This window comes from Taeniopygia guttata, chromosome 1A, assembly GCF_048771995.1.
Source record: "Taeniopygia guttata chromosome 1A, bTaeGut7.mat, whole genome shotgun sequence".
Classification (NCBI taxonomy): domain Eukaryota; kingdom Metazoa; phylum Chordata; class Aves; order Passeriformes; family Estrildidae; genus Taeniopygia; species Taeniopygia guttata.
In genome coordinates this window covers 4,281,763-4,294,549 of record NC_133025.1, presented here as the reverse complement: position 1 = coordinate 4,294,549, position 12,787 = coordinate 4,281,763, and the positions used below count along the sequence as shown (strand labels likewise).

The following is a 12,787-nucleotide window of genomic DNA, read 5'->3' as shown; positions in this document are numbered from 1 at the left end:
GAGTCTCTTGATATAAAAAACCTACACAAACTATCTTTCCACCAGATGAAATCTACAGGCTTTATAAACTATGAGCCACTTCATCTACTGGTTAGCTACACCTCCTGGATAAAAGAGAGGAATATTAAGTAGTGGTCTGATGAGGACAGAATATTTTATACTATACTTCAGGGGCTGATTTCCTGGAGGGCAACTTGAGTTTGATTCTACAGCAAAAATTTTACTTTCTTCACAAAAAGCACAGTGAAACCTCACTGGCCAGGCGGTTGGGATCTTTATTTAATAGGATTTCCAAGAAAACAGTCCAACAGAGGATGCAGCTTGTACTATACAATTAATTTGGCTCAAAGCTTTAAATTACACTTGCAAAAGTCCAAGTACCTCAGTTTCCCTGACTTGACAGAGGAAAATCCCTCAAAAGGCCGTCTGGAGGGCGAACTGGGCATCTGGCTTTGGCAGCCAAGGCAAAACTTCAAGTCTCTTCCTGACTTTTCATAACAACAATAACCCAAAAACAATGTAAACCCCAAACATGATTTTTAATTCAATAAAATTATATACTGAATTATTACAATTCTGTAGAATTGGCTTATGAAGATATTACATCCCTATATGATGATAAACTGGGATTTACTTTAAAAAGTAATTATGGAAAAGCAGCCTGTGCTTATTGAAGGAACACAATGGCTATTGTGGAGGCCTGGCTCCAGAGAATGGGGGGATGCTCTTTTGTTTGTCCTTTAACCTAATCTCTTCTTGGTTTATCTTGAAGCCAAGGCAGCTGAACGGGTTGGTTCTCACATCACTGCACGAATTCCAACCCCCAGCCAACTCACGCCTGCAGGTACGTTTAGAAAATGAGAATTTTGTTCTAGAATTTCCCTTCTTAAGTCTTGTGGTGAAGATAAGGATAATACTCAGATTATGGGGTTGATTCTCAGCTCTCCAACACTGGCCTCTTGTGTGACTCTGGGCAAGACTCGTTTGTGTTTTAATTCTTTCCACAGCTAAAAGGGAGACCAGACCAAGTTACTGCCAGTTTTACCCTCCTGTGTTTGGAATGTGAACTCTGCAGGGTGAGAAGCACCTCGTAGTTTGTGTTTGTGTAATATCTGTGTGTTTGTGTAAGTGCAATAGCAGTCTGCTTTGCAAACTCCAGGCTTGCACACACATAATTACATGAAGATATCACCACTTCAGAGTAGTTATGAAAGCCTTATACTTATTAGGTGGAGAAAAAAGTGTGCTTTATGCTTAAAAAATTAAATTCAGGTAATTGACACCACTAAGAAATTTTGTGTTGCTGCTTTTAGTTGTTCTGCAGGCTATGAAAGTACCTGTGAACTCACTGAAGCATTTTCTAAGCTGTCAAGATTTAAGAGGTACAAGTTTGACAGAGAGCTGAAAAGAAAAACTTGGGGAAAACTTTTCAAAGGTCTTTTCCTAGATCTGCACATGATCTTTTTAACCTCCAGAAAACTGACATGATTGGTGAGTGATAAATGCTAAAAATTAATTCTTTCTACAAGTGCTTTTTAAGAACATGTGGCAGAGAAGCAGCTACTAAGTGTAACTGAAGCATGGAAATATTTAACAACTGTATCACAAAACAATTATGTGTATTAGAAAGTGGGTTCAAAAGGTGACCAAAAAAACCCCAAAGAAGATTCAGTTTTCCCAGAGCTTTGACATTTGCCTCCAAAGAGACAATGCCAAGTTTAAAGTTCGATTGAAAGCTAAAAATAATGTTTAAACCTGCAACTGTCAGAGGGATGAAAGGATGGAACTGTTAACACTTCTTTTCAAGAGAATGTCCTCAGTGATAAAAAGGTTTGAAAAAACTTTCAGGTCTATATTCATATCTGCATTTAAAATCAAACCAGTTATCAACTGGAAATTATCACAGCACAAAATTGAATTAAATGTATTTCCAGGTTATTCATCAAATAAAGACTTTACACTTTTATTTCAACAGTTTAGCATTTCCCTTCTTTCGCTGGCTTAATAATAAAAAAAAAAAAAAATCAGTAAAATAGCAGAAACCAGGCACATGAAACGGAATGCTGACAAACATGCAACACACTCTCTCCTGGTGTTTCATTTAGTCTTTTCTTCTGTGAGCAAATGATGCCAAGAAAAGAAGTTTAATCTGTGGATACGGAACTTATCTCAATATTCTTCATGTATCTGTGCTATCCTCAGTTTAAAAATTCAGATGCCGAAGCCTCCCAGTGAAATAATTAATCTCATGTCACACAGCAAGTCAGTGCCAGATCACAGGCACTTCAGAGCTTTGGTTTCCAGTCTCTTGCTGTTCTTTATACCACAACACTTTAAATACTATCATTGTTCAGGGAATGAGAAGGAAGGAGGTGGAAATAGTTTATCCAGCAAGTTACAACTCTCCTCCTTATGCCCTATGAACAGTGAACTACGAAAACACCTTTCTGACAAGATTTTAAGCTGCACTATCTCCCTGAATGGGAACTGTGCCCCAAAAGTAGTAAAGCTGTCCCAGCAGCAGAGCTAAATTAAGACCATTTGGTCTCAAAACAGCTCACCAGAAACCTGTGGGAATGCCCGTGCAGGTAAGATACTCTCAGCTTCCCTGGGCATGAGAAGGAGCACAAGGTGAGGAGGAATCTGCACATGGAATTGCATCCCAAAAAATACTGGACTGATGTGATGGGCAAAGAGAATCCAGGCAGAGCAGAGTACTTGTGTGGAAAGTTATCCAGCCCTCAGCCCCACCGCTCAGCATCACCTGCAGATGAACCAACCCATCCACAAGGAAAACCAAATCAAACACAATGAGGAGCACTAAACTCCCCTACAAACAAGGGTTTGGGATGTGGGGAAAAGGAATTTTTAGAAGCTCCTAAAGCTGAGTTATTTTTGCAAAAGTCACAAGAATTCCTCCAGCAAACAAGCTGGTCAGTGCTCATGTCATCCAAAGGCACTGTGAGGGGCTCTGTGGGAGTTAGGGAACTGTCTTGCCTTAAATTCAGTCTCAGAAATAGCTGATTTCCTTTTGTCAGATTCACCCCCTCCACCTCCTCCTTCCTGGCCCAAAGTTCGTATAAATGAGTGAAAATTTAACAGGTGAATTAGTACAGAACATAAGAGCTTTTAGTTTCATGCCAGGTTTCTTAAGGGAAGCAACTACAGTTCTGTAATAAATATACTGAGAAAAATTAATGAGTCACCACCCATGCAACATGCACACATGTTATAAATAGCTCAGCATTCTCCCTCACGGCTGCTGTAAAAGAGATTTTTTTTTTAGATTTTATTTTAACCAGCAAATTATTAGGTATAGCTCCTTGGTATTTTAATTACAGGCTCTATCACAGACTCCTTGTGCTCCAGCATGTCACACAAAATTACCCTAGGATAACTGTTTCATAGAGACAACACAGCTTCTATCCAGCAAAGTCATAAGCATGCAAAATACGTTATTTAATAAGTTTAGATGCCTTACTTAAATGCACTTAAGTGGGGAAAAAAGGGTCCAATCAATGTAGCTACCAGTCAGGCAAAAGCATCTTCTTGCTATTGGTGCTCAGAGTCTGCTCCTCCTCCCAGTAACTTCAGAAACATCAAGCAAAAAAACCACATTGCCCTTCTTTATATTAGTAGCCAGTAAAAAGTTAATTAGCTTAAAAGCATCAATATTTAAGGTTATCAGGACATAAAATTCACACTTATAATGAATGTTACAGGCCCAGGATAGATCCTCGTTACAAAATTCAAGGACCAGCAGAGAGAATAATCTCATTTAAACTGATCACCAACAGTCTAATCCTTTGATAGAGATTATTACTGTTCAGTGGTAAGAGTGAAGTAACTAAAAAAAAGAACAAAACCAAAGAAAATATACGAGGTAAATCTGACATTATAAAGAAATAAAAAATTGGCTGATGCCAGGTGAATTCTCTCCTTTGTGGTAACTACCAATGAAAATATTGGTCTGTTGTTTGCATTCTCCCTTTGTCATAATGAAGTTTACAGGAGACTGTGCAGACCTTGAAGCAATTTTGGAGTCAGTTCTGCCTTGTAAACATTTTGCAATATCAACAATTTTTCCTTCCAGTTATAATACTGTGCTCCCCAGATCAGAACCTGCCTTTCAACAAAAATGCAGCTGCATTAATAATACCAATTTCAATATCGTCATTCATATTTTTCTACGTATGTATAATTAATATGCAGTCCTGCAAGGAATAGGGACTTGGACTTAATGATCCATGTGGGTCCCTTCCAACTTGAGATATTCTACAATTCTGTGTTTGCGTAAAAATAATCTTCAAAAAAGTAGTCAAAAATTTGAAACTGAATGCCAACTTTGAAATTTTATTTCCTAACTGTTAGCAAATTTCAGGAGGAAAAAAAATCACAGTATATAAGCTCAACACTGAAAATTGAAGGAAAGCAAAGGAAAATCCACCGCTAAATTAAAAAACTTAATTATTCAGCTTGTTACACTTCTAGTTGTAGCAGCAGGTAATCTAAATTTGTCCAATTGAAATATGCCCAGATGCCCTCAGTGATAAAGTTAAGTAGCTTCTGTCTGACTGGTTTTTAGAGCAACGTATCACAAAAAAGAGACTTCAGGAGGTGGGAACAGCTCCCCTCCTCATCCCTCCCATGAACTGCACCACTCACATAAATAGACTGGAAACTGAACTCCCTCATTGGATGTGTTAAGAGGTAAAATGTGACATATTCTGCGTGTCTATAACCCACTACTCAAGCTACATCAGCTAAATTCATGGCAAACAAAGCAGATTCTGATCTGTCCTCATGGACAGCTCCCCAGTATAAAAAAACCCAACCTATACAATCCAGAGCAGGTAACTCAAAGCACCAGCTCTGCCACCCTCTATCAAACCACGTGAAACAGGACTGCAAAACAAAGTGGCACCTAACAGGGAGCCTTTCCCTTTTCACCTCTGCTTAAAACCAACAACAACGCAGAACTCTGCTCTCAGAAGCCACTCCACATCAGTTTGTTTTGCAGCCTGATACCTTAATTACATACTCCAACATTGGTTTTCAAATATTTAGTTTAAATTTTAGGATAAAACAGCTCACAGCATATTTAATGGTGTTCCTTTGACAAGCTTTCCACAAATTTGAGCAGCATAATACGGTGTACTTCAAGAAGAAAACCCTGATTTTCTCCCTGTAAGTTCAGCCTCTCCTCCAGCCCCCAACACAGCATTCAGAAGCATTTCACGGCACCAAACACATCTCAAACCCGCTTTGCAAATCCTTTTGCCTTCTCTTTGCAGCCACAGAAGCTCCCATCAACTACAGCTCCTGCAAATGCAAAGAAACAACAGCAGAAAAGTAATGAAAATCTTGACTGTAGCTCTCCTAATGGGATGTAACAGCTGGAACAAAGATCTAACCCAGCTGGGAGAGCCATCATTTTCTTCTGCAAGTGAGAGGACACGTGAGCAGCGGTGACAGGCTTTTCACAGCGATACCACGGTGTCTCAGCTACGTCAGAGTAAATCCATTCAGTTTGGAACACAAAGATTATGTCCCTCAGCTGACAGCCCTGCTAACTCAAACCCCACTGGTCTGACTCCGAGATAACGCCCTGACAATGAAGATGCTACAATTGGAATTTAATTAATTCTACTTATGCAAAAACCATGGCAGAATTAAGCTCATTCATCCAGAGCTGGGTTTGTACAGTAACTTATTTCAGGAGCAAAAGGAAACAATTCTGAAATTGCAGGGAGATGTCAGCTCAGTATTAAGATGTCCTTTTACAAACCTTTTTAAAGAAAGAAATACAGGGATTGTTTTAAGAGACGTTGTACAAAAAATAGCGCATCACAGGCACAAACAGCACATATTCCCCTTCTCCTCAAAGAAAAAAATAACAAAAAAACACCAAACAAGAAGACTGTGATACTTGTGGTGCTTCCTTCCCCATTCATAGAGCGGAAAAATGCCTTTCCCCACTTTCAGTAAGCAAACTCAAAGCAAGAAAGGTATAGCTGAGCTCTACAAACTCAATCCTCAGCAGCAGAACATTTATTTGCATCATCTCTATGTCTTTTCCTCCCAGTCTTAGAAACACTGCAGCACAAGCATCTTCCCCAGAATTTGTAACAACCCTATGAAACAACAGCTCTGGCCAAACCTAGGTGAGCATCTTTTTCACCCCATAACTCCACTCCTAAACCCTCTCTGTTGTCTCCTTTAATTGCTTTAAAGATAATTTCTGTGTGGATAGGGATACAAACTTCAGAGCTGCACTTGTGCTGCTGGAATATATGGGTTAATATTGCACAGTCCCATTTCTAGACTAACTTGCTCTCAAACTTTGGGAATGTTGTACAAGTAAACCTATTCAACCTGAGAAATCCAGTTGGCAGCACACAGTTGTTCCTAAGCTTAGTTACACTGGCACTGTCAGACTTGATCTCAATTATTTCTGAAATGATGAAGCAGAGCCAGGACCAGATGCACTCAGCTCATCACTTTGCTTCATGGGGGATCCCTGCAGCAGTGAGAACTTCCCTTCTTCAGAGAAGGAGCACAACCTCCAGCAGCAGCACTTCCAGGCTGTGGTTGCTCCTCTCCTGACCAAGCCACTCACAGTGTCCTTCCCAGCTCTGCACACTCTCCAAACTCACCCCTGCAGAGGAATCAAACACACCCAGCCCTCACAGTTCCTTGGATCTTAATGCTGCATCCAATCCAGCACCAGCTGACAGCACCATGCCCCTGATGCTCCTCTCCCCTGTGGCTGACACCTCATTAGCACAGTTCCCACAGCTCAAACAGAAGTACTGGCAAACATTCCCAGAGGTGCATTTCAGGGCTCCCACTCCTGTTATCGCTCCAGCAACCTCCAGCAGGTCCCAGCATATTCTCTGAACTGGTGGTGGCTACAGTAGCCCTCAAATCCACCACCAGTCACCTTCTCCCTACCCTGGACTTCAGGCAATCAATTATCCACCCAGCTCCAACCCCTGCCGGACCCAACTGCTCTGACCTCTGCCCCAGGGCCCTCCAGGACTTCCCCATCACACATGGAGCAGCAGCTGCCTACAATGCCACAGCTCTCCAGAGGAAGGGGGAACACGTCCCTCCTGGCACAGGAGGCACAAGCAGCCCTGTTTTCCCAGGCATACAGCCCACATCCACCTCTCCAGAGTACCCCTCTCCACTATGGAGATCCCCTTTCATCTCCTTCCTGTTACTCACAGATGCAGCAGGAGCACTGGCAACCCCATCTCTGCATACAAATCTCTGCCACATGACACCCTCCCTGCCCCACGTGGAGGGCAGCAAAGGCCTCCACACACAGACCCATGACCCTCTAACCACACCCAGCTTGCTCCTCATTCTCCACATTTCCTGTCTTTAGAGGGGGCAGTGACCCTGACAGCCTCCCTCTCCCTGCAGATTGTCATCTCCTCACCCCTTCCTGACCCACCCAAACCCACTGGCAGCATGACTGACCAAGCAAGCAACTGGACATCCCACCCTCCAGCCCTCCCATGTTCTGCAGGTACAGCAGGACATCCAACCCCTCAGCAGCTCCACTGCAGGCTCTGCAGGGACACAACACTGCATCCTTTACCATACACCCAGACCCAGCAGTGGTGCTCCCTTCCCAATCCCATTCCACATTCCTGTGTGACCCAGCCAGCAGTCCTTGGCACTGATTCCCAGGTCTCTCCTCTTTCTCTTCTCCCGCTTGATGTAAACTCAGCCCTTCCACGCTCCCACCCAACACCACCTCACCTCAAATCCAGTGAGGCCTTGGGCATCACTTCCACTGCCCTCCACCATCACTTCCAGCTCTCTCTGTACCACCTCCATGGCAGAGTGTCCCCCACACATCCAACCAAATCTCTTCCTCTGCCTCCACACCAGGACACCCATACCTCATGCCATGTGCACTAAATTATCCCCATCCCAAATCCACCCTTTCTGCACTCCACAATTCCCATGTGCTGCCCTGCCACACTCCCACATCCTGTGCAATACAGCTCCACTTCCTCCAAAACACATTAGGGCATCCCTGCCTTCCCAGTCCCACAGTACCACTGCTTCCCCACTCTACACAAACATTCCCAGAGCACCCCAGCAACAAGACTTCCAGGCACAGCACCCCCTCCCCATGCAGGAGGGAGTCCAAGCCTTGCACCCTCCATCCTCAGCACTTCCCCTGGGGCTGGAATAGGAACCCCACACACATCTCCACCTGCAGTGGACCCCTACTGCCCCCTCAGGCACAAAAGATGACCCAAAGATGAGCCACAACAACACAGCACCAAATCCTCCCACGTACACATCCCACCAGGAAAAGAGGCTGGCTGCCCCTTCTCCTTCCAGTTCAATCTCTCCCCAGATTCAGAACATCCCAGCAATGGGGACTCCCATACTTGTCTCCCCCTTCCCAGCACCCTGCATGCTGTAGCCAGAGAGAGTGGGACAGCACCCCCATGTCCCCACATTCCAGACCCACTGCCACAGAGCCTCCTTTCCTCCAACTCCAGCCCCACAGTCCCAACTCCTCACCCATACCCAGACCCACTGCCCCGCAGTGCTCCCTGGCACCAGGACCCCCTTGCCCCAGCGCTGCCCCACGGCTTCCCTCACCATCCTCCCAGTCTTGTGCACTGCCCCACGGCCCAGCTGCCCTTCCCCAGAGCCCCCAGCCCATGGGCTGATCTTCCCCAAACCCACTCACTGACCCAAAGACCCCAGCACTGCCTAAATCCCATCTCCCCGCACTCTTCTGCCTTGCCCAAATGACCACACCTCCATGACCCTCCTCTGCCAAGCATCCCCAGCTCCTGGCACTGCCCAACCAGCAGCAGCTTCCAGCTGCCCTTTACACACCTCCACAATACTAGCCCACAGCCTTTCCCACAGCCAGGGCCCCCAGTGCTGCCCAAACCCACCTCCCTGTGCCCCTCTGTCCTATCCCCCAGACCCCTTCCCAAACCCACCTCCCTGTGCCCTCCTGTCCTATCCCCCAGACCCCTTCCCAAACCCACCCCCTGTGCCCCTCTGTCCTATCCCCCAGACCCCCTCCCAAACCCACCTCCCTGTGCCCCTCTGTCCTATCCCCCAGACCCCTTCCCAAACCCACCTCCCTGTGCCCTTCTGTCCTATCCCCCAGACCCCTTCCCAAACCCACCTCCCTGTGCCCTTCTGTCCTATCCCCCAGACCCCTTCCCAAACCCACCCCCTGTGCCCTCCTGCCCTGTCCCCCAGACCCTTGGCTTGCCCAAACCCACCCCCTGTGCCCTTCTGCCCTGTCCCCCAGACCCCAATGCTGCCCAAACCCACCCCCTGTGCCCTTCTGCCCTGTCCCCCAGACCCCTCCCCAAATCACACCTATGTCCTCCTGCCCTCCCCAAACCACACCTCCCCATACTCTCCTGCCCTGACCCCAGACTCCAGCAGTGCCCCACAGCACCTCCCTGTGCCCCCCTGCCCTGCCCAAGCCCCAGCAGTGCCCCACAGCACCTCCCTGTGCCCTCCTGCCCTGACCCCCAGACCCCAATGCTGCCCAAACCCACCCCCTGTGCCCTCCTGCCCTGACCCCCAGACCCTGCCCAAACCCACCCCCTGTGCCCTCCTGCCCTGACCCCCAGACCCCAGCAGTGCCCCACAGCACCTCCCTGTGCCCCCCTGCCCTGCCCAACCCCAGCAGTGCCCCACAGCACCTCCCTGTGCCCTCCTGCCCTGTCCCCCATACCCCAGCAGTGCCCCACAGCACCTCCCTGTGCCCCCCTGCCCTGACCCCAGACCCCAGCAGTGCCCCACAGCACACCCTGTGCCCCCCTGCCCTGCCCAAGCCCCAGCAGTGCCCCACAGCACCTCCCGTGCCCTCCTGCCCTGCCCCAGCCCAGCACCCCGCGCTCCTGCCCTGCCCCGGCAGTGCCCAGCGCTGTTTCCTTGGCGGGATGGCCGAGCCCGGCGGGGCTCCCGGAGCTCCCTCAGCCCGGACCCTGCTCAAGCACGGCCACCCCCAGTGGCCCCCGAGGACCGCGTCCCGCCGCTCCCCCCGGCCCAGCCCCAGCCGCACTCACAGAGCTCGCAGTAGCGGTGGCAGCCCCGGCCCAGCCCCTGCAGGTACCGCTGCAGCACGTCGGTGAGCAGGTCGCAGGCCGAGACCTGCACGGAGTCCCAGCCGAGGGCCTGGCAGATCTGCGCCACCGACACCCGCAGCAGCCAGCGGGAGTAGGTCTCGCACATCCCGCCGGGGCCGGGGGCCGCGGGAGCTTCTCACGCACCGCCCGCCGCCGCCGCCAGCGCCGCCGCCATCTTGGCACGCCCCGCCCCCGGCAGGCAGCGCCGCTCCAGCGCCGAGCGCATCGAGCGGGGCGGAGCGCGGGAACGCCGCCCGCAGCGACCGAGGCCGCGGCCCGCGGGGATACGGCGGGGAACGACACGGTACGTGTGTCATGTGGGTATCGCAGGACACGGTACGTGTGCCACTGTGGGTATCGCAGCGGGACACGGTACGTGTGCCACTGTGGGTATCGCAGGACACGGTACGTGTGTCACTGTGGGTATCACAGCAGGACACGGTACGTGTGCCACTGTCGGTATCGCAGCGGGACACGGTACATGTGCCACTGTGGGTATCGCAGGACACGGTACGTGTGGCACTGTCGGTATCGCAGCGGGACACGGTACATGTGCCACTGTGGGTATCGCAGGACACGGTACGTGTGCCACTGTGGGTATCGCAGCGGGACACGGTACGTGTGCCACTGTGGGTATCGCAGCGGGACACGGTACGTGTGTCACTGTGGGTATCAGGACACGGTACGTGTGCCACTGTGGGTATCAGGACACGGTACGTGTGCCACTGTGGGTATCACAGTGGGACACGGTACGTGTGCCAGTGTGGGTATCGCAGGACATGGTACATGTGCCACTGTGGGTATCGCAGGACACGGTACGTGTGCCACTGTGGGTATCGCAGGACATGGCACATGTGCCACTGTGGGTATCGCAGGACACGGTACGTGTGCCACTGTGGGTATCGCAGCGGGACATGTGCCAGTGTGGGTATCGCAGTGGGACACCGTACGTGTGCCACTGTGGGTATCACAGCGGGACACGGTACGTGTGCCACTGTGGGTATCGCAGGACATGGCACATGTGCCACTGTGGCTATCGCAGGACACGGTACATGTGCCACTGTGGGTATCGCAGCGGGACACGGCACATGTGCCACTGTGGGTATCGCAGGACATGGTACGTGTGCCACTGTGGGTATCGCAGCGGGACACGGCACATGTGCCACTGTGGGTATCGCAGGACATGGCACGTGTGCCACTGTGGGTATCGCAGCAGGACACGGCACATGTGCCACTGTGGGTATCGCAGGACATGGTACGTGTGCCACTGTGGGTATCGCAGGACACGGTACATGTGCCACTGTGGGTATCACAGGACACGGTACATGTGTCACTGTGGGTATCGCAGGACACGGTACGTGTGCCACTGTGGGTATCGCAGGACACGGTACGTGTGCCACTGTGGGTATCGCAGGACACGGTACGTGTGCCACTGTCGGTATCGCAGCGGGACATGGTGCATGTGCCACTGTGGGTATCGCAGGACACGGTACATGTGCCACTGTGGGTATCGCAGGACACGGTACATGTGTCACTGTGGGTATCGCAGGACACGGTACGTGTGTCACCGTGGGTATCGGAGCGGGACACGGCACATGTGCCACTGTGGGTATCGCAGGACATGGTACGTGTGCCACTGTGGGTATCGCAGCGGGACACGGTACATGTGTCACTGTGGGTATCGCAGGACATGGTACATGTGCCACTGTGAGTATCGCAGCGGGACACGGCACATGTGCCACTGTGGGTATCGCAGGACATGGTACGTGTGTCACTGTGGGTATCGCAGTGGGACACGGTACGTGTGCCACTGTGGGTATCGCAGCAGGACACGGTACATGTGCACTGTGGGTATCGCAGGACACGGTACGTGTGCCACTGTGGGTATCACAGCACACGGTACGTGTGGCACTGTGGGTATCGCAGGACACGGTACGTGTGCCACTGTGGGTATCGCAGGACACGGTACATGTGTCACTGTGGGTATCGCAGGACATGGCACATGTGCCACTGTCGGTATCGCAGCGCCGCTGAATGTCCCCCACTGCCCGAAGGGATCGTACATGAAGGATGCGACAAGGCTGTTTACAATGCCTTCGAACTGAGAAGGAGTTTTGATGGGAAGAAATTCTGCCCTGTGGGGGTGATGAAGCACTGGCACAGCATGCCCAGAGAAGCCGGGGATGCCTCAGTCGCTGCGGTATTCGAAGTCTGGTGGGATAGTGAGAAGTGTCCCTGCCCATCACAACGGGTGCAACAAGGTGATCTTTAGGGTCCCCCCTAACCCAAACCATCCTCTGATTCTATGTCTCTATAAATAATCTCAGTATCTCTAAATAAATATCTCAGAGAGAGCTGTCAAAAAGATGGTGCCAGACTAAGTGACGAGCAGTGTCAGGATAAAGAGCAATGGCAATAAGAAAACCAAATGACGAGGAATTTCACCTCCTCAGGAGGAAGAACTTCCTTATGCAGAGGGTGGCAGAGCACTGGAACAGGCTGCCCAGGAAGATTATTTTTCTCCCGGGAACAGGCTGCCCAGGAAGGTTATTTTTCTCCTTTTTTTCTTTCCAGCTAGATGGAAAACCAAATTGGCAGCAATGAGGGAAAAGTGTTTCTGGGTGAGTTGTTTAATTGGGAAAAAAAACAAG

At 49.7% G+C, this 12,787-nt stretch overlaps 1 protein-coding gene across 1 annotated transcript in view; it reads right to left on the bottom strand.

Annotated features, from left to right (window-relative positions):
- Positions 1–10,361, bottom strand: part of TAF3 (TATA-box binding protein associated factor 3) — a 113,058-nt gene extending 102,697 nt beyond the window's left edge. Inside the window, exon 1 of the mRNA XM_030290349.4 lies at positions 10,077–10,361. Coding sequence (XP_030146209.4) covers positions 10,077–10,242 — 166 coding nt within the window. The 5' untranslated portion in view covers positions 10,243–10,361. The remainder of the gene's footprint in view (positions 1–10,076) is intronic.
- Between the last annotated feature and the right edge of the window lie 2,426 nt (positions 10,362–12,787).